Below are 26,312 nucleotides of genomic sequence, written 5' to 3' on the forward strand. Positions count from 1 at the left end.
CACACTCAGGGTGCTCTGGGGGAGGGGGAGCAGTAGACAGGAGAGGGCGGGAAGGGGGAGCGTCCAGAACGCCAGAGGAGCTCACGGGGCTGCTGGGGCGGGAGAGGGAAGGGAGGAGAGAGGTGAGGCCCTGGAAGGGGCGGGGACGGCTGGGCTGGCCCGGGCGGGACGCGGCACTGTGAGGACACGCGCGTGTGCGCGGCGTTGAAATGCCCGGCCCGTCGGGGCACCAGGACAGAGCCCAGGGCGTGCGCGGAGCCTCCCAGTGTCTCGCTCCTCCGGCCACAGCCATGACAGAAAACTCCGACAAAGTTCCCATCGCCCTGGTGGGGCCTGACGACGTCGAGTTTTGCAGTCCCCCGGTGAGTAGGGCTCGGGATCCGCAGTCCCGCTGCCGGGTCAGTGGAAACACGCAGGGCCCCGGCTTGGCGCGGGCGTCCGAGCGCACTGCCCGGAGTCGGGGATTTGCGCCACCGAATGCGGGAGGCGGGTGCCCAACCCTGCGCGTGTGCAGGGGGCTCGGGACCCCAGACGGGCGCGAAGGGGAGGGCGGGACGGGATTCAGGAGGGGGAGTCCTGTGGCTGGCGGAGCGTGCACAGCCAGGGGGCCGTGGCCCTGCGCCGCCGAAAGTTTGCCTATCGCACATCCACGCCTGAGCACAAGGGGCCTTCGGGAGGGAGGGCGGCGAGGGTGCCGGGGTGCGGGCGGCGCAGACGTGACCGGTCCCCCCTCCCCGACCCTCCCCGGCCCCGGCCCGCAGGCGTACGCCACGGTGACCGTGAAGCCCTCCAGCCCCGCGCGGCTGCTCAAGGTCGGAGCTGTGGTCCTCATTTCGGGGGCGGTGCTGCTGCTCTTCGGGGCCATCGGGGCCTTCTACTTCTGGAAGGGGAGCGACAATCACGTAAGTCCAGAGGGCGGCGCGCGGGCCGGGGAGGTGCGCGGGGCGGCGGGGCCCTCAGGTCACCCGCATGTCCCCCCCTAGGTGGAGCCAGAGCGCTGGGCCGCGGGGGCCCTGTCGCCCCTGCTGAGGCTTTCCTCTAGGTCCCCCGGGGCACCTTCTCCCTTCTTCCCTGCGCCACCACCAAGCTGCTTTCTGCTCTTGGCGGCTTCGTAGAAAAGCAAGCCGGAGCTTTAAGGGAGAATACTAAAACGTAGAGTAGCGGGAGAATGCAGTGGATGGTTGGAGGAAGGCCCTTTTCTGCGCATCTCAGCCTGGCGCGGGCAGCGAGCAGTCCTGAGACTGTGGGGAGGCACCTCAACTCTCTGGCCTCAGCCTTGGGGAAGAAATGGAGCTAAATCATCTCCGAGGCCTTTCCCAGCCGAGAAAGCCTGCGAATTTAAGAACCTAGGACAAAGATAGTCCTAGGGAATATTCAGACCCAGTATTGGGGATGAATTTGACCTTTCAAGAGTTTGGGGGAGTTTTTGTTATTGCGTGTGACCTGTCCAGGAATGCTCCCTTCTCTCTTGCCCTAAGGAAAGAAATGGGCTAACTTCGTTAAAGGTGGCAAATCTCTTTAAAAAATCAGTTCTGGCCTAGTCACGTGTGATGCAATGGTACATGATTCACTGATGGCTGTCCTCCTGTCTTTGTATGTAACTGTTTATTTTAAAGCTCCACCAGCTCTCAACGAGTACACAAAGCGCTTCTAACGTGACTGGGCAGAATTCCAGGGTGTTCTCTACGTACCCTGAGTTTTGTTCACCTATGTAAAGGGGGGCATTTTATCTTGATGACCATTGCCAGGCCTGGTATAAGCTTATTTCGACTAATGGAAAAGAATTCCATCTCCAGGATGCACACAAAGGGCTTTTTCTTAATCACTGCCCTCAGAGGATCTGTGACTGGTGTTTGTCACCCCCCCCCCACCATGAAATTCAAAGCATGAACGAATTCCAGTACTTAGAGAAAATGGTGCTGAAAGCAATTCAACCATTTTACACATCACATCTTCTGCAGTCACTGCATAATTTGTATTTTTAACTCAAATGCCTACTGTAGATAATCATGCCATTTAGCACTGAGTCTGTTTTGGAGACTATATCAAATTTACAAGCATCGATTTGTAAGATCAGAATTGCACAGTATTTTGTGTATATTTGAAAAGTGCCTTAATGTATTTGTATTTTAAATATAGAAGTTAGGCCAGATGCTCATGTTTGAAAGCAGCAAATCTGAACAGGAGAACAATTTCAAGATCTACATCTCCATTAATAGCAGGGTTGAGATTGTCATCCCTTGGGAAATTGTATGGTGTTCGCATGTAAATGCTGTCTTTTAGATGACAAAACCTCAGTGGCCTAGGTCATTTGGAGATAAAAATAGCTTTGCTTTGTTTTGGGGATGGTAGAGATTTTAGACATGATGTCTATTAAAATGAATACCATTTGGCATCTAATTATTCAAGGCAAATACAACTAACTGACAAGCTTCTAAAAGGAGAGACCGAATGATCATCCTGACTAAGTGGGGCTCCCTTTCTTCATCTCGTACTTCAGCACAAGAATCTGGTTCAAGAGAGCAGTATTAAATTCTAAGACTACAGAGCAATAGTGAATCACATTTTATTGCCAACAATCAAAGTTATTTCTATTTCCTGTACAGGCAGAAGAATGAAGAAAATCATGGTTTTTTTGTTTTTGTTTTTTTTTTACAAATCCCAAAATATTTGGTGCTACTCTAGATTACTTACAGGTACTGAAATATGGGGAAAGCCCCACCAATAAGAGAGAGGTGACAACCCTGCCCTGTGGGAGGAGGGGATGAGATCAGTGCTTGAGGCCTTTATTCTCAGACTGATTTTTCTAGATAGTGGCCCAAACATTATGTCATTAATCTTACAGAACCCAGGCTTCATTAGAAACTCACTAGCAAATATTCCTGGCCGTAAAAGGCACTGTGCTGGGCAGAATTTTGGCAAATAATAAACTTCACTGTATTTAGAGACTCGCCTGAGGTACTAACAGCTCCGTGGGCTCAGAGCAGACAATGTGATTACTCCTCTTCTAGCCCAGCCTCCTGAGCTCAGGGCCCAGTACTTTGGAAATAGCTTTGGACTGTGGACCCTCCCACCATTCACTTCACGAGGGCACAGACCTCTCACCACTGCCCCGTGCACAGCACGCTCCTTCTATAGGATGGGCTAAGGCTAGGTGACAAGTGACGCGAGTCCTATGGCTGGTCAGGGAGTTTCTGTCGTGCAAAGGTGGCAGGGGCGGTGGTGGAGGAAAGTAAAATTAGGACCACAAACCACCCCTCTAGTGTTATAATTTTGTCTCCTTAATTTTGCAAAGAACTTGGGAACGGTTCATTTCTGAAATTTTGCATTGCCTTACTAGTAGAAGCTTATGTGCAGTGCTTTCTCACACACACACACACACACACACACACACACACACACACAAAGCCTCTAAACTGCATGAGCGAAGGACGTTTGTTGCAGCAGGAACTCACACAAATGTTGTCTGCCATACTCCTTTTGACCATCATACTCAGCCCATGTGAAGAGTGGCTGCTCAGAGAGCCCAGGGACAGAACAGAGCCCGCTTTCTAAACCTTACCTGCAGAAAGCACCAGCTCAGCCAAAGAAAACAGGCTTCCCAAACTGGGCTGATCACGAGGACCTCCTGAGATGCAAAGTGCAAACAGACTGGTGGGCTCTGCTCCAACTCCGCTAAGTCAGAATCACTAGAAGTGGTTCTTATGATCAGGCCAGTGTGGGGGAGAGCATACCGCAGGGATCCAAGTGCAGGGAGGAGGGAAGGGCACGGAGAGATGGGCCGGCTGAAATAGCGTGCCAGTATTTTCTGTACCCCTGAATGAAGGCTGTTGCCCGGAAGGGAACTGGCTTGCAAAGCCATTCTACATCTCTGCTGGTAAAATAAAACTGTGCTCTGTGGGTCTCGTGATAATGAGTTTTCCACAAGTAACGATCTGGTAATAACCGATACTTCTTCCAGTGTCTGTCCATGTAGCAGTCTTTCTTTATAATGAGGGAGAAAATCAGACTTGAATTGAATCTGAGCTATTGGCAGTTCTGACCTACTGACCTGACACTAAGTAGCAAGTGTCTCTCATCAGTTCTCAGTCCTTCCTCTTTAAAGATTTTATTTTATTTTTTTTTTTTAAGATTTTATTTATGACGGAGAGAGAGAGAGCACAAGCAGGCAGAGAGGCAGGCAGAGGGAGAGGGAGAAGCAGACTCTCCGCAGAGCAGGGAGCCTGACGCGGGGCTCGACCCCAGGACCCTGGGATCATGACCTGAGCCGAAGGCAGACGCTTAACCGACTGAGCCACCCAGGGGCCCCTAAAGATTTTATATCTTATATGTTATATAAGATATAGAGAGATACACACACACACATATGCTTCTAAGTCAGAAAAAGGAAGAGGGAAGGCAAGGGAAGGGAAGACCCACCTACTACCCCACAACACAGAGAAAGTTCTAGCAGGGCAACAACACACTGAGCAGGAGCAGTGTGTGAATTATTTTGTAAGTTAGTGTACTAACAAGATGTCTAAACTAAGAGAGCCCTTTGGATGATCTAATTTAGTGGTAAACTAAAAAAACAACTATTTCATGGAGTTATTTTTCTTAAGATTTTACTCAGAAATCCAACACATAACACAGATAACAAGTAGAGCCGCTCTGGCTAAGTTGTAGGTGGACAGGAGAGAAAGGACGACCCTCACAGTCCCACCTGCTCTGCCACCATCACCTCTGGGCCACCTCTGTGAAACCTTAGAGCTCGAAGGACGTAAATGAAAACCATCTCTGAGGCCCAGCTTCTTCACTTTACACCCAAAGCAACTCCCAAGACCCAGGGATAAGTGGTGTGGCCACTCGTTTTTCTGATTCGTGGACCAGTGCTCTTCTCTGATGCCAAGTCTCCCTCCCTTCTTCCCCCACACGTCTCCTAACAATATGCCCTCCAACACCAGATGCCTGTCCCAGTCATTAAAATGACTAACTCCCACTTTGAGCTGAAACAGATGTGCACATTGACCTTGCTGTCCACAAATGTTGCTCTCTATCAGGCATATCCCAGCCCTGTCTGTAGTCCTCACTATATGCCATACCCTGGGTCGAGAATTAGCCAGAGGATTTTTAAAAACCTTTCAAATTGAGGTGCCACTGCAGACTTGTTCAGTTAACAGCCCAGTTAACCATTTATCCATCGATGGCTCTCAACTCAGACTGCAACGTAGAATTGACCTAGGAAAAGAAAGATCTATGTCCAAGCCCCATCCCCACAGGGTCTGATTTGATTCATCCAGGAGGGACACGCATGCGCGGTAGCTGGAGATTCTACTCAGATACCTGTATGCGTGGCCAGGATCGCAAATCACTGAGCTATTTGAATAAGTATCGGAGACTACCAAAGCTTTTACTTTTAAGGTATTTCTTAAAGAAATTATTGTATTAAATGATTGGTGTATGGATGAAGCCCTCATATGTAAATATATTACTATTAACGATGATTCGGTGTATCTCTAACCAATGTGAAAGCTACCTCATGTACTGCAGGTCAAAAGATAAGCCCTGAATTGCTCTAAAAGGAAAGCATCCCTGACTCCTGTGTTCACTTCTAGATTTACAATGTCCATTATACCATGAGTATCAATGGGAAATTACAAGACGGGTCAATGGAAATAGATACTGGGAACAACCTGGAGACCTTTAAAATGGGAAGTGGAGCTGAAGAAGCAATTGAAGTTAATGATTTCCAGAATGTAAGTATATTTCATGCATTTAGAGAGTTTAACCAAGGCAAGCCTGGAAGGCTTTCCCAACCCAGGGAGAAGCAACATCTCTCACACACAACCAAATGGTAACTGTCCTTTATGGCAGTCATGGCGCCACTAATTCACATACATTATGCAGCATATTGTCTCTGAGAAAGGACCACTCTTTGTCCTTTATAGTTTCAAAATGAAAAAAACAACACCCTGGCACTGAAAAGAACAGGTACTTGGAACTCTATAAAAAGTCTTGGCAGAAGGACTGGAAAGAGCTATTTCTTTCCAAGCAGCTTTCTGTAACACAGTGAATAAAATGCTCAAAGCATCCCAGAATGTTCCAAGGTCTGAAACATGAACCTGCAGAGAGGAGGGAAATTGTAATGACCTAACAATCTCATCAACAATAGGTGGGATCTACTTACATACTTCTCTCCGTTCTTCAGATTTCCCATTTAATCCAGAAAACTAGCATGGAGAAATTCCCTGTCATAATCCTATGCTTTCTGACCATGGCCAATGACAGATAAAACATTCGAGTCTCCTTTGAAAGGGGCAAACACATTTGTTTCCCGAAGTCCAGCTTATAGGCAGTTTGAGACCTCAAGCTCTGTGATGGTGCTTTGGTGCTTCGGCATACGTCCGCAACACAATGGCACTCGGGGCCCTCTCTCCTGTTGGCCCACGTAAATATCTTATTCTCCTCATGTTCAAAGATGAGGAAAAGGCATCACTGTTTGTGTTCTGTTACACCTGTAGATGGAGTAGGTGAGACTTGATAATGAAAAAAGGCACTTGAAAATAATGACTCTTCTGATAGTTTATTGGCCTACAAACATCTCATCGACCCACCTTGCTCCAGTTGATGAGAAAAACTAGAGATGCTTTTCAGTTGAATGAAAGAACTCCCCTTGCTGATGCCAAAACGCAGTTCACAAGTCCTGTTGAATACCAAACAGATGCTAACCTTCGAGCCCCGGTGATAGGTGATGTTAGGTATTCCTTGCTGATGGCAAGGACTGGCTATGTTTCAGAGTGGGCTCTGCTTGGCGGGGAGGGGGGAGGGGTGGGCTCTGCAGCCCTGGATGTGACCTGTTAGTCGGAGCTTTGCAAATGGTTCTGGTCAGTGCACAAAGATAATTTCTCTGGACCTGTTAAAGGCTTTTACTGCTAGATCCAGGACAAGGTAAAAGCATTTTTTCTTTGTACTGTTCAACGAAAGATGACAAAATGTGGCTCCCACACACACATCATTCAATCCAGAACAGAACTAAATACCTATGATGTGTCACAAGATCAAGATATGCAAAGGGAGCTACACAGATGAATAAGAAAAGATCCATCTCTCTCAAACGTGCATGAATCAGGAATACACTTTTAAAATATTTTAATCCCAAACCTATATTTCTGTTTTATAATCCTTCGGTTCTAATAATGGTATTGATTGTGTTTTGTTCTCATAGGCCAACAGAACCACAGATATTTTATAAACTGATCAATTCTCTTTGATAGCTTCCACATTTCTCTAAGTCAGAACTGGTGAGTAGGACATTTTTTTGATGGATAGAACCAGTTAGGGGTTTAAACAAGCCTGGGCTTTTGAAAACACATGAGTCAGCCACGACGGTACCCCCACTATTACTTTCTCTTATATTTTATTTAAAGATTTTTTTTTTTTTTTGAGAGAGAGAGAGAATGAGAGACAGAGAGCATGAGAGGGAGGAGGGTCAGAGGGAGAAGCAGACTCCCTGCCGAGCAGGGAGCCCGATGCGGGACTCGATCCCAGGACTCAAGGATCATGACCTGAGCTGAAGGCAGTCGCTTAACCAACTGAGCCACCCAGGCGCCCCTTCTCTTATATTTTAAACCACCCATCAGATTCAAGAGGTGTTTATCAAGGCCTACTGTGTGCAGGAGACAGTGCTAAGCACGGGGGATGCAAAAATGACTGACACTTGGTCCCTCCCTCAAGGACCTGCCATGCAGAAGTGACTTCAGGTCCGCCTGGGAAACGTGCTGTGACAGAGCTATGAACAGAGTGGAACACACTTGCGGGGAGGGGTGGTAAAAAAAAAAAACCCAAAACAGAATCAGACTTATAAATACAAAGAACACTGATGGTTGCAGGGAGCTAGCTGCTGGTAACTAGGGGGTTGGAGCCGAGGTTTTACAGAGGTGATGATAGCTGAATCAGGTCTTGAAGAATGATTAGGATTTCAACTAGCAGAGACGTAGGAGCAGGGCTTTCCAGACCCAGAGAGGAGTGCTGAATACAAATGCACAGCCCCACTCTTGAGTTCTAAGTAGCCCAGTGTGGCGGAAGGTGGGGAAGGGGAGAAGAGGGGTGGGGGCAGATTAGGAAAGGCTCTAAATTGTGAACCGTGAACAGTCTCCCCTGCTAACCTAGGACCCCACCAAGATTCTAGTAGAGCCAATGGGGAAAAAAAAAAAACCCTCCTGAGAGGGAATAGCCCTGAACAAAGGGCTCCAAGCTGTACACTGTGAAAGAAAAAATTATTCAGGCCACTTGTTAAAAATAGGAAGGCAGATCATATTCAAAGGGAGCTACTACAGTGGGGTTTTACAGTAGGAGAGAGAGATTGGGTTCAACTCTGAATACGATAAGGAAGGGTGGGAATTTATAGCCAAGGAGTAGGGTAAGGGTATTGGTGGATAGAAAATTACTAAGAGATAGAGTGGTTCTTTACTAAACTGAACCAACGGGATTTTTGTTAAAGGCAAGCCAGGGTGATCAGGTATCAAGCGTGGTCAGACCAAGGCCAACTCAGCAGGATTCTTGCTAAAACTGGAATAAACTGGCCAAGGCAGAGCCCATGGTTGGGGCCTAGTCAAAAGGAAGACTCAGAGGAGACTGACTAGAGGTGGGTCAAGGAGGGTCTTTGTCAGTACCCCAAGGAATACAAAAAGAGGTTTGTTCAGAGTGTATGAGTTGCATTCTAAAAAGTTTTACCCTCAGAAGCATCAATGCTGTTGGTTTAAGCCAACCCATCTGGCATAATGACTCATTTATATAACATAAAACCTGGTTAAAAATTATATACAAGTGTTCACTACCCAATTCTTTTAATTGTGTATATTTGAAAATTTGAATTTAAAAAGCTGGAGAAAAAAAAAAGATAAAAAAAAAAAAAAAGAATAGTGTAAACTACCTGGTAGATAGGTTAGTGATTTCAAAAATCAATATAACCCTTCCTCAAAAAATTAAAAATAGAAATACCATTTGGTGCAATAATTCTAGTACTAGGTATTTACCCAAAGAATATGAAAACATTAATTCAAAAAGATATATACACCCCTATGTGTACTGCAACATTTTTTACAATAGCCAAGATATGGAAGCAAACCCAGTGTCCATCGATAAATGAATAAAGAAGATGTGGTATATATATATAGTGGAATATTACTCAGCCATAAAAAAAGATGAGATCTTGCTATTTGCAGCAACATAGATGGACCTAGACAGAGTTATGCTAAGTGAAATAAGTCACAGAAAGACAAATACTGTATGATTTCACTTACATGTAGAATCTAAAAAACAAATGAATAAACAAACGAAAAAAACAAAACAAAACCCCAAAACAGAAGCCGACCGATAAATACAAAGAACAAACTGATGGTTGCCAAAGGGGAGAGGGAGGAGGGGATGGGCACAATGGGTGAAGGAGAGAGGGAGAGCAGGCTTCTGGTTATGGAATGAGTAAGTCACAGAGGCGAAAGGCAGAGCACAGGGAATATACTGTGTATGTGACAGGTTGTTCGGTGACAGAGGGCGGCTACACTCGTGGTGAGCACAGCATCACGCATGGCCTTGTTGAACCGCCATCTTCCACACCTGACACCAAGGTAACATTGTGTGTCAGCTATACTCAAAAAAAAGTTTAAAAAATCAATATGGCCCCAACTAGAACACCAAAGAAAAAGAAAACAGAAGTAATTTATACCATAGCTTGGACTTCCGGATGCGAATGCTCAGCCTGATGTAACTCAGAAACATCATGACGTCATGGGCTTGCTCCGGTAGGTACATTACTGTCAGTGCCACAGCCGAAAATGCAGCCTGACTGAAGTGTGTGCTGGCAAATTAAATACCAGGCTATTTTCTCAAACAGGGAACAAACTACCGTTTTGTCTCCATTTTCATAGTGACTGCATTCTTCAGAACGCCCTCGTGCGTTGAGACTGTGCCAGAAGTCATGTTGCGTTGATATGTAAAAGTGTGTTAGGTTCTAGGCACAGATCCTTCCAACCTGGTTTTCCAGCCAGGCCCCGGGGCGCGCAGTTCTTCAGGACTTCCCCGGGCTCTGTGCGACCCGGCCCCCCGCCCTGGGCCCTGCCCACGGAAGGCCAGGAGAGCCCCCATCTTTGTGACAACCAAAAACTCCCTGGAAGATTTCCAAAGTGCCTTCTTGGGGGAAGGAGCCCTTCTTGGAACCTTCTGGTCTAAGCCACAGAAATCCATGGGATCCTCTAGACAGAAAAAACAGGCAGCTAAAATGAGATCGCCTGACTCTTAAAAAAAAAAATTAGCTAGAGCATTGGACTCTGCACTCATTATCTTTCGTAGCAAATTTCTTCATTATCACCAGCTTCTAAGGCCTTGTTTGTTTGCAGAAACATGAGGTTTGCTTGGCTTTCCTGTGCTTTCCCATTCCCTCTGTTTAATCTCTTAATATATCTGGCTGCTTGATATGGATCTGTAACCAGACAAGGTGGTTAATATGTGTGAATTCCTTCCCACAGGACCCATCCCTGTGGAGTTTCAGTTCTCTTTGCAGCATGTAGACCGTCAGAACTAACTCAATACTAGATTCACATTCGGGGCTGTGAATCCTTCAACAGAATCAGCTCAGTCCTTTGGGGATATGGTAATGGTGATATGGTGTTTCCTCCCTTGCAGCTCACATTCAGAGGATATGAGGGTTGCAAGTGAGGAGAACATAGCGCGTCACCTCCCTCCACTGCGTTCTGTTTTTCAAACTGTGAGCCCTAGATTTACATGCAGAATAAGAGCAGCAGGTGTTCAGGAGAGAGCAAGGAGTAGTGATTCTCAGATGTGTTCCCTGGGCCACCAGTGGCCGCAGCAGCACCGAAAAGCTTGCTGGAAATGCAGAGTGTCGCCCCTATTCAGACCGACCGCGTCAGAAACTCCGGGTCTGGGGTCCAACACTGTTTTATGGATCAAGGCCTCCAGGCGATTTTGATGCAAGGGGAAGTTTGTGAGCTGATGGTTCAGAAGAAACTTGGATTCGAAGGCTGTGTCTTAGCCCGTTCAAGCTGCTGTAACACACGCCCAGCGCCTGGGTGATTTCGGAACACCAGAAATCTCTCACGGTTCTGGAGGCCGGGCAGGGCGAGATTAAGGCACAGCAGATGAGTGTTTCTTGTGGGCCGGCTTTCTGGTTCACAGTTGGCCCATCTTCTGTGTCCTCACGGGGCAAAAGGCATGAGGGAGCTCTCTGGGGTCCCTTTTAGGAGGGCACTAATCCCATTCGCGAGGGCTCTGCCTTTATGACCCGATCACCTCCCAAAGGCCCTACCTCCAAATACCATCCCATTGCGGGGGGGTGAGTTTCAACATAGGAATTTGGGTGAGGGGACAAAAACATTCAGTCTATGGCAGGCTATTTCAGTCATTTAACAACTTTGTTACCCTGAATAAGTTCTTTTCTCCCTAAACTGGTGGTTGGCCACCCTGGCTATGCCTTAGAACCACGTGGGGAGCTCTGAAGCCCACTGCCGTCTGGGCACTGCCCCAGGCCAATTAAATGGGAGTCTCTGCCGAGAGCCCCAGGCATCGATGGTTTTAAATCTCTCCAGGTGGTTTTGGCGCAGGGAGTCCCTCCTCCTGGAGTGGGCAAGGATATGGCTAGCCCCTCTCCCTGGGTGAGAGGTGATGCTAGGACTCATGTGTCACATATGTGAACATGGCCCATTAGGCCACAAGGCGGAGCATGAGGAGCTTTAGGAAGAAGGAGCCTTTCCTCCTCTGCGCTCCGGCACGCCCCCCCTCAGCCCTTGTAGGGCTGCTGGCTCTCAGATTACACAGGGTAGAACTTGCCGTGAATGTCCTCTGTTCTTCACGGAACAGGGCTGAGTCCTGAGCCAGGACCCCGAGATTTCTGATGCTTTCTTCCCCCCCACTCTGCTGCACTGACACTGGAACAAGTCCCGTATCTCCCTGACATTTGTCTCAACTGAACGGAAGATCAGCAAGTTGAGATGTTTGGATTTCTGTGGGTGTCTGCTGTTACGGCATAAAATCTGTAGGCCTTACCACTGTTTCTGGCCACTCACTCATCATGAAATCCACCAGCTTTCCACCAGGGTGGAAGTAAACACTCTTGGGACAGAATGTACTGTCAGGCCTCGTGCACCTGCCGTAGTATCGGGGCTGAGCGGTCAGCCGAGCCTGGAGCCCTGCGGCTGACGTCTCCCTTGAGGCTGGTCCCTAGGCTGACAAGGAGGAGACATTGTTTGAGTCTCACAGGGGACAAAAACAAAGCATCCAAGTCCCTCCGGGAAGGTCTAGGAACAAAGGTCAGCTCCTGGTGGTGTAGGAAGCTTTACTATTTCCCTGGCTCGGTGACTTAGGAAAAAAATCTGAATTCATGGAATTAATGAATTGGGCACACCTCTTCCGAGAACCTTTACGGGATCCCCAAAAAGAAAAAGATTCGGATACTAATGTCAAGAGGCTTATAACTGAGTGGGGACAGAACCTCGACAAGGAGTGGCCACACAGGCACGGAGAGCTAAGTGCCAGACGAGGGACTGAGGCTGGAGGTTTGCACAAGTCACGGGGAGGAGGAGCCCGCTTCTTCACCTGGGAGGATCTGAGGAGGCTGCCTGGACAAGGCAGCCTTTCACTGGAGCCTGCCAGGGTTGATGAGGCAACTAACACACTCCGTCCCAGCTCACATGCCCCTGGCAGGGGTCTCCCCGACCACACTGTCAAAAGTACCATCCTGTCGTTCCTGCCTCACACTCTGCTTTATTTTTCTCTGTGGCACTTACCACCACCTGACTTCGCCTCTGTTTATTTTTGGTAAATAACGCTACGAGGTAAGCTCCATGAGTACTGACATCCCGTCTGTTCTGGTCATCCTTATACCTGGTGAATAAATGAACGAATGGATAGGTGGATAAACTTTTCTTTCCTAGGGCATCACTGGAATCCGTTTCGCTGGAGGAGAGAAGTGCTACATCAAAGCACAGGTGAAGGCTCGCATTCCAGAGGTGGGCACCGTGACCAAACAGAGCATCTCCTCCGAACTGGTGGGTACCCTCGGCATGCGTGACAGCAAGGGGGTCTGACAGACATCGTTTGACTCCACGGCCCTTTCTGTCTCTGGTTCCTGGATAGCTTCATGACCAGAACATAAGTTCTATTCCTTCTCTGCTGAAGAAATTAAAACTATTTTGGTCCTACTTGTTGATCCCCAGAGATCATACTTATATGATGTAGTATCCTTAAAGGTTTCGGTAAACCATATTTTAAAGCGCATAAAGGGGCTCAGTCTTCACATGGCCCTTGTTTGCCTAATTTTTTGGGGGGGGGGACTGTCTGATTAGTGATGAAAACAATATAAAGGACTTGTCATGACAGACTCTTCAGTAAAGGGGCCTCGGGAGCTTTCTAGCCTCAGTTCCACTCCGTGTGGGAATTCCTCCTGAAAATCTCCAGCGGCTGATCACCACACCTGTGCTGGAAAGCAGCGACAGGGCCCCCTTCCCTGGGCGCCAGACAACTTGCCAGGGGAGTGGGGGGGGGCGTGGAGATCAAACCGTTGTGCCTACTCTGAGCTGAGCTGGCTCCCCTACAGTTTCTTCCCCTTGGCTCGAGTGCAGCCCAGTGAAGCTTCTTAACCTGTATTAATTCCTTTCCTACGTCTCAGACGCGTGAGGTTTTTTAAGCATAATTCTTCCATTTATTATGAACAACTTGCCTCTGAGCTTGATTTTATAAAAATTTACTTTAAGAATCGCACAGAGTTCTAAAGACACATCTAATACCTTAAAGTTTATCCGATGCTTTAGGGCTTACGAAGCGGTCACATGATTGTTGTCCCCCATTTGCGCTGTGGCAGAGTGCAGTGGGAAGAATATAGACTTTGTGGAGTTGGAAGAATGTGGGTTCGAATCCCAGCTCTGACGCTCACTATGGATGTGGCTTCAGTTCTTTGCGCCTCAGTTTTGTCATCTACAAACCGAGGGTCTGCCTCCTGTCTCCGGGGCTTAGAATGCACTGGATAATGACTACTCAGTTGCTGCTACAAATTACTAATTCCATTATGACCAGCTTTGGCTCTCCCTGCATCCCTGAGAGGGAGGTAAGGCATCCGGTCCCTTGAGGCAAAGGAAGAAAAATAAGGGTAAGCAAAGGTGCCTGGAAACTGATTGTTTGCTGTCACAGAGAGCAGCCTCAGGTGTCTCAGAACAAAACAAAACACAAGCTACAACGAACCGGTGAGTTTTTAAAGCTGGCCGTTATAGTACAGACTGTAAAAACGACACCCAGCCCGCCTTCGATCTGAGCCTTGAGCTTCTCTTAGTGCCTTACCATTTTGTTACAGTCCTATTACTCAAGTTCTGCAAAGCGGAATCCTTTACTCGTGTTCTCTGTCAACAGACCTAGAAGCAGTTCTCGTCCCCTGCCTTCCGAAAGAGCCAGCTCTCTAGCCGCAGCTGACCGATATCTAATCCTAAGTTTGCAGTACTTTTCCAGGGCCTTTTAAAAACAAGTGGGTTTTTTTTTTTTGTTTTTCCTTTTTAAAAACAATACTTGGTCACTACAGAAAATTTGGGAAATACATAAAAGAATAGAGAAGAAAATCACCCACAGTGGCTTAATTCCACAGATGTTCATGTTAATACTAACGTTAATGTTTTGGTGAATTATTGTCGTGTGCGGGTGTGTGATATTCTTTTCATAATTGAAGTTATATTTTTCTACATTCTTATTACCCTCACTTTAGTTCTTCTAAAATGTAGATTATAATGGATATATTACATATTCAGATGGCTATAATTTGAAAGTCTTTTGTTCTTGAATACTTCAGCCATCTTCAGTTTTTCACTCTTTCAAATAACAATTCAAAATAATTACTTGAATATAGAAATAATTCACGGTGATGAACGGTTTAGCATTTTGCAGCTTTGTCTGCATCTGATTCTTTTCTCAGACCATAGAGGCTGATTTTTCCTGTGTTTGCGTTGTTTCTATCGTGCTTGGTGGATCCTCTGGTGGACAAAGCCAAATTCAGGCAACATGTTTGCGTGAATTAGGAATGTGTCCAGCTGTCAGTAGCAGAAAACTACAGAGTGACTTAAACACAAAAGGATTTGTTTTCCTCCATAGTGGGCCATGTGGAGGGAGGGGGCTGCCGGTGTCGGCTTGGGGGCTGGCACTGCTGATGTCTGTGGCCTTTCCGTCCCTGCTCCAACCGTCAACCATGCATTCAAGTAAGGAAGTCAGGAAGAGGTTGAGCAGTGTCAACCATGACTTATCCTCATCAGGAAAAGTAGAAGGCTTCGCAGCACCCCAGCATGCTTCAGTGTGACCTGCATAGTCTAGAACTGGTCACGCGGGCACCCCTAGCTGCTGGCGTCTCTCCTGGGGGCGGGGACACTGCCGCCTCACACAAAAGCAGGACTGTGTGGCAGGGGCAGGGAGAGGAGAGATGGGGCAGGCAGCTGAGGCCGTGTGCCCCAAGTTGATTGCACATTGCCAGCTTGTAAGATGCATAGGTCTGCATTACCCCTACCACCCCACTCTCTCCCCCGCACACTTTAGGTTATGATGGGGTAGATTTATGCACCACTTGATCTCATACATTTTTCATCAGTTTTGTATAACTTTAAAAAGCTGCTATACCCAAAGAGCATTCATTTCCTGGATGGAGCCATTTAATTTAAGGTAAATAACTGGATTACCTGAGTGTTAGCATCCTCCAATAACTTTAAGTTGTTTTAATGCAACCATAAACCTGGGGGTCGAGAAAGTATAAATGAAGGGCTGCTTTTAGCTAAAAATATGGAGAAAACATATTAATTTCTCCAACCTATTGCAAACTAATAAATATATGAAAGGAACAACCTGGCAAAATAAATTTGTCTCCTGGGTTATCAGACGGTTCTCAGCATCTCACTGTAGAAGAAAATCCAGGATTTAGCTTTGAAATCTCAGTGGTATGCTTGATGCAAGGAACATCTGAAATGTGTTTTTTATAGCTGGGAAATGTAGAAATGGTTTATGTTAAATAATACTTTGAACTGAAGACATTAAAGAACCAATCACTTGCTTTTTCCATTGTTGTTCAGAAGCTGCAGAACAAAACCCCAAAGGATTTTCACTTCAAATGAAGGGCTCCTCTATCCTTTATAGGATTTCAGAGTCCGTTCAATTGCTTTTCCTCAAAAAATCTTTGATCAAAAACATCAGATTAACCTAAGTCTCAAAGTTGGTATCAAGTAATTTTCACTTCCATTCAGGACACTCAATATTCACACATTTCAGTTATCCAAAGGCAGGGCGACAAGAGGGGCAAAGACAACACTGTGAAGAGAGTTACAAAGACAAAAGACACACACCACACCACACCCCCGCCCCCCCACTACACACCACACACAAAAACCACAACCCCACACATACCCCCTACACACACACCCCCACACCCATCCCACACACCCTACATACCCCACACACTACACACCGCAAATCCCCTCACCACACACATACCACACACACCCCATAACCCCATATATACCCCCCTACACATACACACCCCCACACACCACACACCCAAATGCCCACACTCACCACATACATACCCAACCCCACATACCCCCCTACACATATACACCCCCACACCCACCCCACACGCCCTACATACCTCCCCACATACACCACACCCCACACACACCACACCCCACACACACCATACATACCCCACAACCCCACACATAACCCCCTACACATACACACCCCCACACCCACCGCATACTCTACATACCCCCCACATATACCATACCCCTCCATACATGCCACAAATCCCCACACAGCACATACTACACACACCCCATATCCCCACACCACACACACACACCCCACATCCCCACACCACATACACACCCCATAACCCCACACATACCCCCCTACACATACACACCCCCACACCCACCCCACACTCTACATTCCCCCCACATATACCATAACCCCCCCATACACACAAATCCCCACACCACACACACACAGTTCTCATTAAGTTTTTATTAGGTGAAATAATCTACACAGCATGTTTCACTGTCCTCTTTGCTCAATGCATTTCATTTTTACTTACTTGCAGGAAGGCAAGATCATGCCAGTTAAATATGAAGAAAATTCTCTTATCTGGGTGGCTGTAGACCAGCCTGTGAAGGACAACAGCTTCTTGAGTTCTAAAGTCTTAGAACTCTGTGGCGACCTTCCTATTTTCTGGCTTAAGCCAACATATCCAAAAGGTAACATTTTAAATCCTCTTAATGCTGCTGGGAATTCTGTTTATGTGTTTCCTGTGAGCCTTTCCGCAGGCCTGAGCCTGTAACAAGGAAGTTACATCAGGATGCGTGCCACAGCGTCTCAGTAATTGGCAAAAGAGATCAAAGAGAAGGAGGTTGACTGTCATGAATGTTTTAGGGACGAGCAGCAGGGTTAACAGGAAGTGGATCAGGGAGATAGAATACCACTGCATTATCTGCCATTTTTATGACAGTCCCCCCTTCTTTCTGCTCTGCCCCTTAATCTAAGTTGTTTGCACTTTCAATTTTACATTTTTTTTTATTCCCACGGCAGAGAATCAAGGGACTAAGAAGCTGTCATACTGCTGAATCTTTATTATGTTCAAACCTAGAATTATGGGACAGCCAAAAGCTTCTTTGGGTATAGGTTGAAATTCTTCCAAGTTCAAGGCTTGAGCATTGGCTTCCAGGTCCGTTGAAAAGAAATGAAGGGCCTCTGGGGTTCAGAGCTAGCCTGGAACACACCCTTGAGCTATCTGTGGGTGGTGAAGGGCAAGTGAGCCCAGAGGGCCAACTCCTTCCCGAGTTTCTCCGTCCCCAGGGGTCCTTTCACTCCTCACCACCAGTCGCTCCACTGCACCCATCCCCCAGAGGCCTACTTTGTAGCTATGGCTCAAGTGTAGAAGAAAGGCCTTTCTCCCAGCACAGCTGACACACACTCTGTCTTCTGAAAGATTTTATTGGACACAGAGCAGCACGGAAATCAAATACAGGCATTAAAACCACCAAGCTCTGGAGGGGCAGCGGGCAGTGATTATAGAGAGAGAGCAGTTAGTTTCACCAGATGAAAGAAGTTATGGAGACAGACGGCTGCACAGCAATGTGAATGCATGGAATGCCCCTCAACTTTACAATTAAAAATGGTCAAAATGGTAAATTTTATATTTTACCACAATTAAAAAAATCTCACCAGGCTTAGAAAGTCCAGGCTTCTGATTCTGTCACCGCTAATTTATTCCTACAGTTCACAAGTCTCCTTATGTCCCAAAGCTTGGATAAGATGGTTACTTTCTGACCCAGGCAAAGCCAATAGGATCCAATTTATAAGCCACTGGCAGTGGCCTCTTGGGAGGAGAGAGTTGAGAAGGATCCTGAGGCCACATGCAGGCTCAGTAAGGAGGAGTGGCATGAGCAGTGTGCCACCTCTGTAGGGGCTGGAGAGGGCTGCCAAACGGACCGTCACTTTGCCATCCCTGCTCTTGCTGCAGTGTGTGCTCGCAACTCACAATTCTATGACCTTTTGCCAAGTGCTGGCTTCTGATTCCTCACCTGCCTCCACATGGAACGAGCCTTCTTGCTTTCCACCTCCCAGGAACTACTCCAACACTTGTCACCTTGTCCACTCAAGGACAAAAGCCTCTGACTCTGCTACTATGTAGAGCTCTCTGTAATCACTTTGTTTGAAGACAAGCCTCTTATCCAGTTCATTCATTTATTCAACACACTTTTTTGAAGGCTTATTACGTGCCATTTGCGTGCTCTAGGTAATTGGGATGCATTGGTGCAGAACGGACAAGAATCCCTGCCCTCAGGGAGTTTACACTATAGCAAGGGGAAACAGTAAACACACACTAAATTAAAATAAGAAAAGCATATGGTAGGATACAAGGTGCTATGGAAAAATAACAGAGCAGGGCAAAGAGGGTGGGGGTGGAGACGTGAAGCCGGTGCTAGTCTGACTGATAGGAGGAGTACCTTTACCCTTTGGCAAAGAGTGTGCTCCCTACTTCCGAGATGTAGCCTGGCCCCTCACCGCCCACAGCATGACCACAGCTTAAGTATTCAATCATCACAACACCCACCCCAGAATGACCTGTTACGTACACCACCAGCAAAGTGGAAACCACCTAAATGCCCCAAGTTGGAAAGGGTTAAATAACTGTTGGGTTAGCCATAGGGTGGAATATTACACACATTAAAGATGGTTTGGTTTTTTTTTCAGTCTCTCATAAATGCAGTCACATTTAACGATAAAATCAAGAAAATAAAATCCCCTCTGAAGATTCCTGGTCCCTAACACCTAATTCTAATAAAAACTCCCCAACTCCAGGGTCCAGCAACCTCTGCTGGGTCCTTAAGCTGGCAGGTCATCAGCATCATGTAGCTGTATTATCAGAGACAGTGGCGGCTGGACAAGGTCAGAGGGAAGGGTGACAGCTGGTGGCTGCTGAGCTCTGGCTGCATGCCAGCTACCAGTCACTGTGCCAAAGCTTTAGGTTTTGTCCCCACTCTTTACCAACAACTGTCCAGGTAACTACAAATATTCCCATAGATGAAGAAACCAAGGTTCATGGAGACTTAATAACTTGCCTGAGGTCATTCAGTTCAATAAAGTGGTGGTGTTCGGATTTGAATCCAGGGCTCCCTGATGCCTCTCCAATCACGAACTCAGAAATCTAGAAGTTATCCGTGGAAGCTCCCCGTGGCTGTAAAGCCCATCTAAGTTCTCAGAAATAACACAGCATGATATCATCATCATCACCTAACATTTGAGTGCTTATTATATGCCAAATGTTATGCTAAAACCCTCAGACACAGCTCTATCCTCTATCAGTACTCTGTGAATTCGATATATTATCTCCATTTTACAGATGAAGAAAGTGAGACTCAGAGACACCAAAGCCAGTGCCGTGTGGTACTTCCCATGTGTGTTATTCGGCAGCTGTGGGTCATGCCGCAGGCCCCCTGTGGTGGTGTGATGGGACTAGAGTACTGGGCTGGGAGCCAGAGAAGTTCACGTTTGCCTTCTGTTTCTGCCACCCATTCTGTGATCTTGGCCAAGTCTCTTGGTCTTACTAAGCCTTGATGCCCTTGTGTATAAAAGTATCTGCTTTTTCTATCCCGCCCATAGCATTTTAAAAGACTCAACCAAGATAACAAATCTCCTGAAAATTATAAAGCTTCATACATATACAGTCAATCCATTAAGAAAGCACTCAGGGCTGGGGTGCCTCACTGGCTCAGCTGGTAAAGCATGTGACTCTTGATCTCAGGGTTGTGAGTTCAAGCCCTAGGTTGGGTGTGGAGTTTACTAAAAAAAAAAAACAAGAAAAGAATGCTCAGGCCTTCAAGTAGCCTTGAATACCTGATCATCGGTGGTTTCAATAAATGAAGATTTTTGTCAGAAGTCTGGAGGTTGGTTTCTGGCATTAGTAGCTACTCAGCGATATCACCAGGGCTTTTTCTAGCCTACTGTTTTGCTACCCATACCATATTGGTTTATCATCCTTGTGCCTATCCCTCTGGTCACAAATTGGCTCTCATAACCCAGGTATGTCTATGTTCAAGAAAAGAAGACAAGACAGAGAAAGCTGTTTCAGTCCTCTTTTTACCAAGAAAGCAAAAGCTTTCCCAGAAACTGCACCAATATATTCTGCTTATATCTCACTGGCCAGAAATGTTCCATCTGGTCTCTCTTAATTGGAAGGGAGGCTAGGGAAACAAGTGGTATTTTACTTCCTCAGCCCCTATAGGAGAGGCAGGTAAGGAAAAAGGATTGAGAATGGGTTTTTGTTAGCTAGCTCACAATATAAAATGCCTCAGTTGGGACTATAAAACCAAATCTTGGTTATCTGTATGTTAACCCAAGACTCTGAAACATGCTTTATTATTTTAAAAATCCTCAATACAAATTTTAATAATTAGACAAGAATGTGTTTTGATACCCCTTTATGCTTTTACCCATGTAATCATAGTACTTCCTTAGTTATCCAAATAAATGAATTAACTTAGAGCAATTTTTTTTTTTTTTTGTAAGAAATCCAGAGAGAAAGAAGAGAATTGGTAAGAAAAATTGTTACAACTACCACAAGAAGACCACACAGTGGACCACGGGGCAACCCAGGCCCCGGAGGACCAAATAACAAAACCAGACCCAGTGTTCAAGAGGATTCAGAACCCTTCAAACCAGACAACCCTTACCATGTACGTACTGATGTTTTCATGACTGCTCAGACGAATCCCTTGAACATAACATTGAAGGGGTGGTTATTTCTACTTGAGGCTTCAAATGAGCACTTAATAGTCAACTTAGATTTTTACTCAATTATTTAAAAAAATGCATCTGAATTTGTCACAGAGTTTACAAAATGAGGGTAAGACACTTAAGTATGGTCTCTGTAGTGTGAAATCCAGTTTGGTTGTAACCCTTATTCAGACTTGTTTTCTGTGCTCTCCCTTTATTGAGTCACAGGCAAATCCGTAAAGACAAATTCATATCAGGAATTTGATTACTCAAAAAATGTTTCCAAGAATGTGCCCTGGGGACAAGACATGGAATGAAAGTATTCTCCTTCTCCCTTTATACCCACTTTATTCACCCATTCAACAGACATTTGCTGAGAACCTGCTCTTTCCCAGGCCCTGTGCACACAGACAGGAGTTAACTTCTGCATTTGGAGGCTCTCAGTCCAGGGGGGAGACAGATTCATATACACAGATAAAACAATTTAGACTGAAACACTGGGCACTGGTGTTTATAAGCATGGCACTAACGTGCTAAAAACTTCTCAAATCCTCAAAAAATATTTACCGTAAGTGAAGGGAGCAAAAGAATAATACGTAAATTTTTGTAACTAGTGTTTTAAATGAAAAAATAATACATGCATATATTTTCTTAAAGTAAAAAAGGGTATACAATTAAATGTGTTTCCCTTCCATCTCACTTTCCCCAGAGCAATACATTAATAATAGCTATTTGCCCAGTTTTCTTTGCACAAGAAAGTGTACCATACAAACACATTATTAACACAAAAGATCATACACTTCTATACGCTGCTTTCTTTCCAGTTACAGTATTTTGGAGATTGTTCTGTATCTCCTCCATACATCTACCTCATTCATTTTAATGGCCACATCATATACCATTGTGCAGATAGATGTACGGAAATTTAACTAGTTCTACTTTGGTGGACACGTAGATTATTACCCTATCTTTTGCTCCTATAAAATACTGTTAATAGTATACAACATTGTACATGCCCCACATGGTCATGCGACGGAGTAAATGAGGTAACGCAGGCAAAGCTCTTAGCACAGCTTGGTACAATGTAGGCATGATCTTGCTTGGTATTAACTATTAGTCCCATTATACCTCTTGTACACGTGTTGGAATTTTTTTTTTTTAGCATAAATACGGATGTATGGGTCTACTGGGTCAAAGGAGATGGGAATTTTACATTATTTAATGGAGGATGCCAAATTATCTCCCAAGGAATTAAACCAGCTATAGGTCTTCAATGGTAATGAAAGGGACTCATTTATTATCAAACCTCAAAAAAAAAAATCTTTACCAGTCTAAAGTGTATCCTCTTCTTGTTTCATCTTGCCTGTCTTTATGTGTAAGGTTGAGCATCTTTTTATAGGCCAATTCATTTGCATATTTTTTCCTGTATAGCCTATTCAGTCCTATACTGTTTCATGTGTTACAAATTTAATTTTCTAGGTTATCATTTTAGACTAATATATTTTAGAAAGATTTAGAGCAAAAAGTATTTTTTAAATGACCCAAGGCTTACTGGAAAATTCAGGACACCACAGTACTTCATTCCCTGAAGTTCAAATAGTAAAAAAATAAATCTGAATAGGCAAACAGAAAATTTAATATAGTTTATTCCCTAGGTAGCTGGGCTAGCTAAATCTGGTTCAAGGGAGAGGGCATCAGCCCCTTCACAGAAGGGCAGGACGTGACTTTGCCTTGCTTTCAGATTTGAATGATCCATTTTCTCTGAAAAACTCCCAATTCTATCAGTTTTTCCTTTATTTCATGCTCAGCTTTAAGAAACATCTCCCCATGATCTCAGTCCTTCACATGTTCCTTTAAGGAAATATCCTGGGGCAATAAGCTGAGATTTCCTCCCAACTTTCAAATCCTAACAAACCTTTGTTGAACCCTCAGATGAGGCAATGTCTCAACCGACAGGCTTTTGACTCCCCCTACCCTGGAAGAGTCAGCTACAATCAGTGAATGAGCTGGTTTTCTTTTTGCTGTCCCAGATGAACCTAGTTCAAGAGATAAGGGGGAAAAAATGGAAAGTCTCAAGAATAAAGAAAAAAATGGTTTGAGAGAGTAAGGCAAATATTTTGACGATAAAATCTGAACATAAGCACTATCAGATGGTGTCAAGGAATTATCAATTTTGTTAGATAGGATAATGGCATTGTAGTTGTGTAGGCAACATGCTGTTTTAGAGGTGCACTTTTTTTTTTTTAATTTTTTTTGAAGATTTTATTTATTTATTTGACAGAGAGAGACACAGCGAAAGAGGGAACACGAGCAGGGGGAGTGGGAGAGGGAGAAGCAGGCTTCCTGCGGAGCAGGGAGCCCGATGCGGGGCTCGATCCCAGGACCCTGGGATCATGACCTGAGCCGAAGGCAGACGCTTAACCGACTGAGCCACCCAGACGCCCCTAGAGGTGCACTCTATTGTTTTTATGGGTGAAATGTCACAATACCTTCAATTCTCTTTAAAGTCACTTCAAATCTAAAATACTTCAGAAAAGGTCAAGCACATTTGACAAAAGGTTAGCAACTATCAAAACTAGATGATGTTCAGTACACTCTCCACTCTCCAGTGTTTGATATTCCAAATAATAAAAAGCACCCCCCCAAAAAGGTTAAGACTTGTTTGTGTACCAGCAAAGGTGATAGGGTTACCAAGGTTCACTTTGTTCAAGCCTGACCTATGTTTGGTGCTACATCTCCCCAGGTTCAAGTCTCTCAAGGAAAGAGACTTCAAGTGAATAAAGAATACACATTAAGGGCTTCTTGGCAATATAACTCAATAACATATTAAAGAGAATGCAGAATCTAAACCCCCAGGAACCTATGAAAAGGAAAACCAGATACATAGATTTGCCGGAGGGCAAGGTCCTTCCAGGTCTGTGGTATCTCCGGCAGTGAAAATAGGGATTGTGTAGGTGATTTTTACTCCGTGATTTTGTTCATGTGGTAATAATGGCACATAGAAACTAGAAAATAAAGTTTAAGGTCTTGAATTTTTAGACATTATATGGAGCCTTTTCCTGAGTGTTACAGACACCTTCAGGCTGAAATGACGGCAGAATCTAAATGGTGTCAGTGTTCTCAGCCAGTGCAGTTGTAAGAGCAATCTGTTAGCCCGGATGAAGGACTTTTCAAAAGGTGCTCCAAGAGCCCTGGAGGCCACCAGTACAAAATGGCACTAGTGTTCCACTCACTCAGTTAGTAGTGGCAGAAATGCTACTTCTGAATGTCTTTTTGTTTGCCTAACTCAAGACAAGCTGAGTCACTACTGAGTGGGAATCGTGGCTCATTAAAAGCATAGAGAAGGGGCGCCTGGGTGGCTCAGTCAGTTAAGCGACTGCCTTCGGCTCAGGTCATGATCCTGGAGTCCCGGGATCGAGTCCCGCATCGGGCTTCCTGCTCGGCAGGGAGTCTGCTTCTCCCTCTGACCCTCCCCCCTCTCATGTGCTCTCTCTCTCTCTCTCATTCTCTCTGTCTCAAATAAATAAATAAAATCTTTAAAAAAAAATAAATAAAAATAAAAGCATAGAGAAACTTCGTAATATTAAAAACAAAAAAACCAACTTCCTGCCAGTGACAGATGGAGGTCCCTTGATGTTTTAGAAGGAATTCTGAATTATAAGGTTATAATCAAGATTGAAAACCTCTTACAGAAAATTATGCTCAGTTCTTGTACCACTGTAACATTCAGGATCTTATTTTAAAATAATGTGCATGCTATCTAATTCTCATTGTGAAGAACACACAAATAATTACCTTTTATTTGACGGCAGCAGGAAGGGGAAGGCATGACATTTGACCCGAGACTGGATCACGAAGGAATCTGCTGTATAGAATGCAGACGGAGCTACACTCATTGCCAGAAGATCTGTGAACCCCTGGGGGGCTACTACCCATGGCCTTACAATTATCAAGGTTGCCGTTCAGCGTGCAGAGTCATCATGCCATGTAGCTGGTGGGTGGCCCGCATCTTGGGCATGGTGTGAAATCACTTCACATACCAGGTGCTTGTACCATAAAAACTAACTCGAGAGACAACCAGAGTACGAGGCATCTTGATGCTGAAGGAACCACAAAGTATTTTATGCACTGTTATTCGAGATACTTTTAACAAAAGCTCTCAATTGCTTTATAGAACTTTTATCCAGAAGGTGCAAATGTACTGAAAGGGTAGTTTAACGCTAAAATGCCATAACCATCCTTTTATTACTTGCTATTTTTTATTTGCTTTGCTTTGCCAATAAGGCCTACTTATAAGACTAACTTCCCAAGCTGCTTTGAAATAAACATGAAAAATCACAACGTCAAAAGATCTCAGCTGTACACTGGAGTTCTTTTTAATCAAGTCACTGAAGTAATTAAATTGGTTTGGGTTGTTATTTATACAGAATTCCTCCACTGGTCTTAACCTTTATTGTTCTTCCCAGTCTTGCATACGTGCTCCAAAGTTCCACATAAAAACACAAACAAAAAAGTAAAAGGGGACATATAACGGAACTTACCCGAGAGCAAGCACTATGAACTTCAAGGTGGTAGCTCACAGGAAATCTGTAATTTAGTTTGTGCTGGCATGTGATTAACAGGTGGCTGCCCTATGTCAGGAGTCACCCCATGGAAAAGAGCATTAGTATAAAGTGGGAAAAGGAAGTCAAAGATAGATTTCTGACTTGTGGGAAAGACTGCCATTGACATTCTGAAAAGCAGGTCTTCACATCCTTTTCAATCTGTTCAGTAAGTGGTCACTGGGCATGAAGCAGAGTGATGGCTACCTTTGTAGTACAAATCAGGCTGGTGATGGTAGTCCAATTACCAGTTAAGTTACTCTCATAGTAATAGGACTGACAGTGCTGCTTGGCAGATGTGGCTGAGAGGAATGGCTTATTTATAATGACATAAAGTCTCTTAGGAACAAGGACTGTCTTCAGAAACTTTAGAAACTGAAATACTAGATCAGGAAAATGAGCAGGTATTTCGTATTTCTGACATTTTAG

At 45.2% G+C, this 26,312-nt stretch overlaps 1 protein-coding gene across 1 annotated transcript; it reads left to right on the plus strand.

Moving 5' to 3' along the window:
• Window positions 1–216: 216 nt before the first annotated feature.
• On the plus strand, window positions 217–25,621 carry CNMD (chondromodulin). The gene is made up of 7 exons (XM_035003267.1): window positions 217–362; window positions 762–902; window positions 5,595–5,735; window positions 12,924–13,037; window positions 17,108–17,261; window positions 21,076–21,242; window positions 25,095–25,621. The coding sequence occupies exons 1-7, from the start codon at window positions 291–293 to the stop codon at window positions 25,305–25,307; spliced, it is 1,002 nt and encodes a 333-aa protein (XP_034859158.1). The 5' UTR covers window positions 217–290; the 3' UTR covers window positions 25,308–25,621.
• Window positions 25,622–26,312: the final 691 nt, after the last annotated feature.

This window comes from Mirounga leonina, unplaced genomic scaffold (genome assembly GCF_011800145.1).
Source record: "Mirounga leonina isolate KUSES-001 unplaced genomic scaffold, KU_Mleo_1.0 Mir_127, whole genome shotgun sequence".
In the NCBI taxonomy this organism is placed as follows: domain Eukaryota; kingdom Metazoa; phylum Chordata; class Mammalia; order Carnivora; family Phocidae; genus Mirounga; species Mirounga leonina.

Excerpts from the sequence above, each read along its gene's own strand:
- CNMD (XM_035003267.1), top strand. The coding sequence starts at position 291 with ATGACAGAAAACTCCGACAAAGTTCCCATCGCCCTGGTGGGGCCTGAC. Across the intron at positions 13,038-17,107 it reads AGAGCATCTCCTCCGAACTG|GAAGGCAAGATCATGCCAGT; the intron begins GTGGGTACCCTC and ends ACTTACTTGCAG. Across the intron at positions 21,243-25,094 it reads AACCAGACAACCCTTACCAT|CAGGAAGGGGAAGGCATGAC; the intron begins GTACGTACTGAT and ends ATTTGACGGCAG.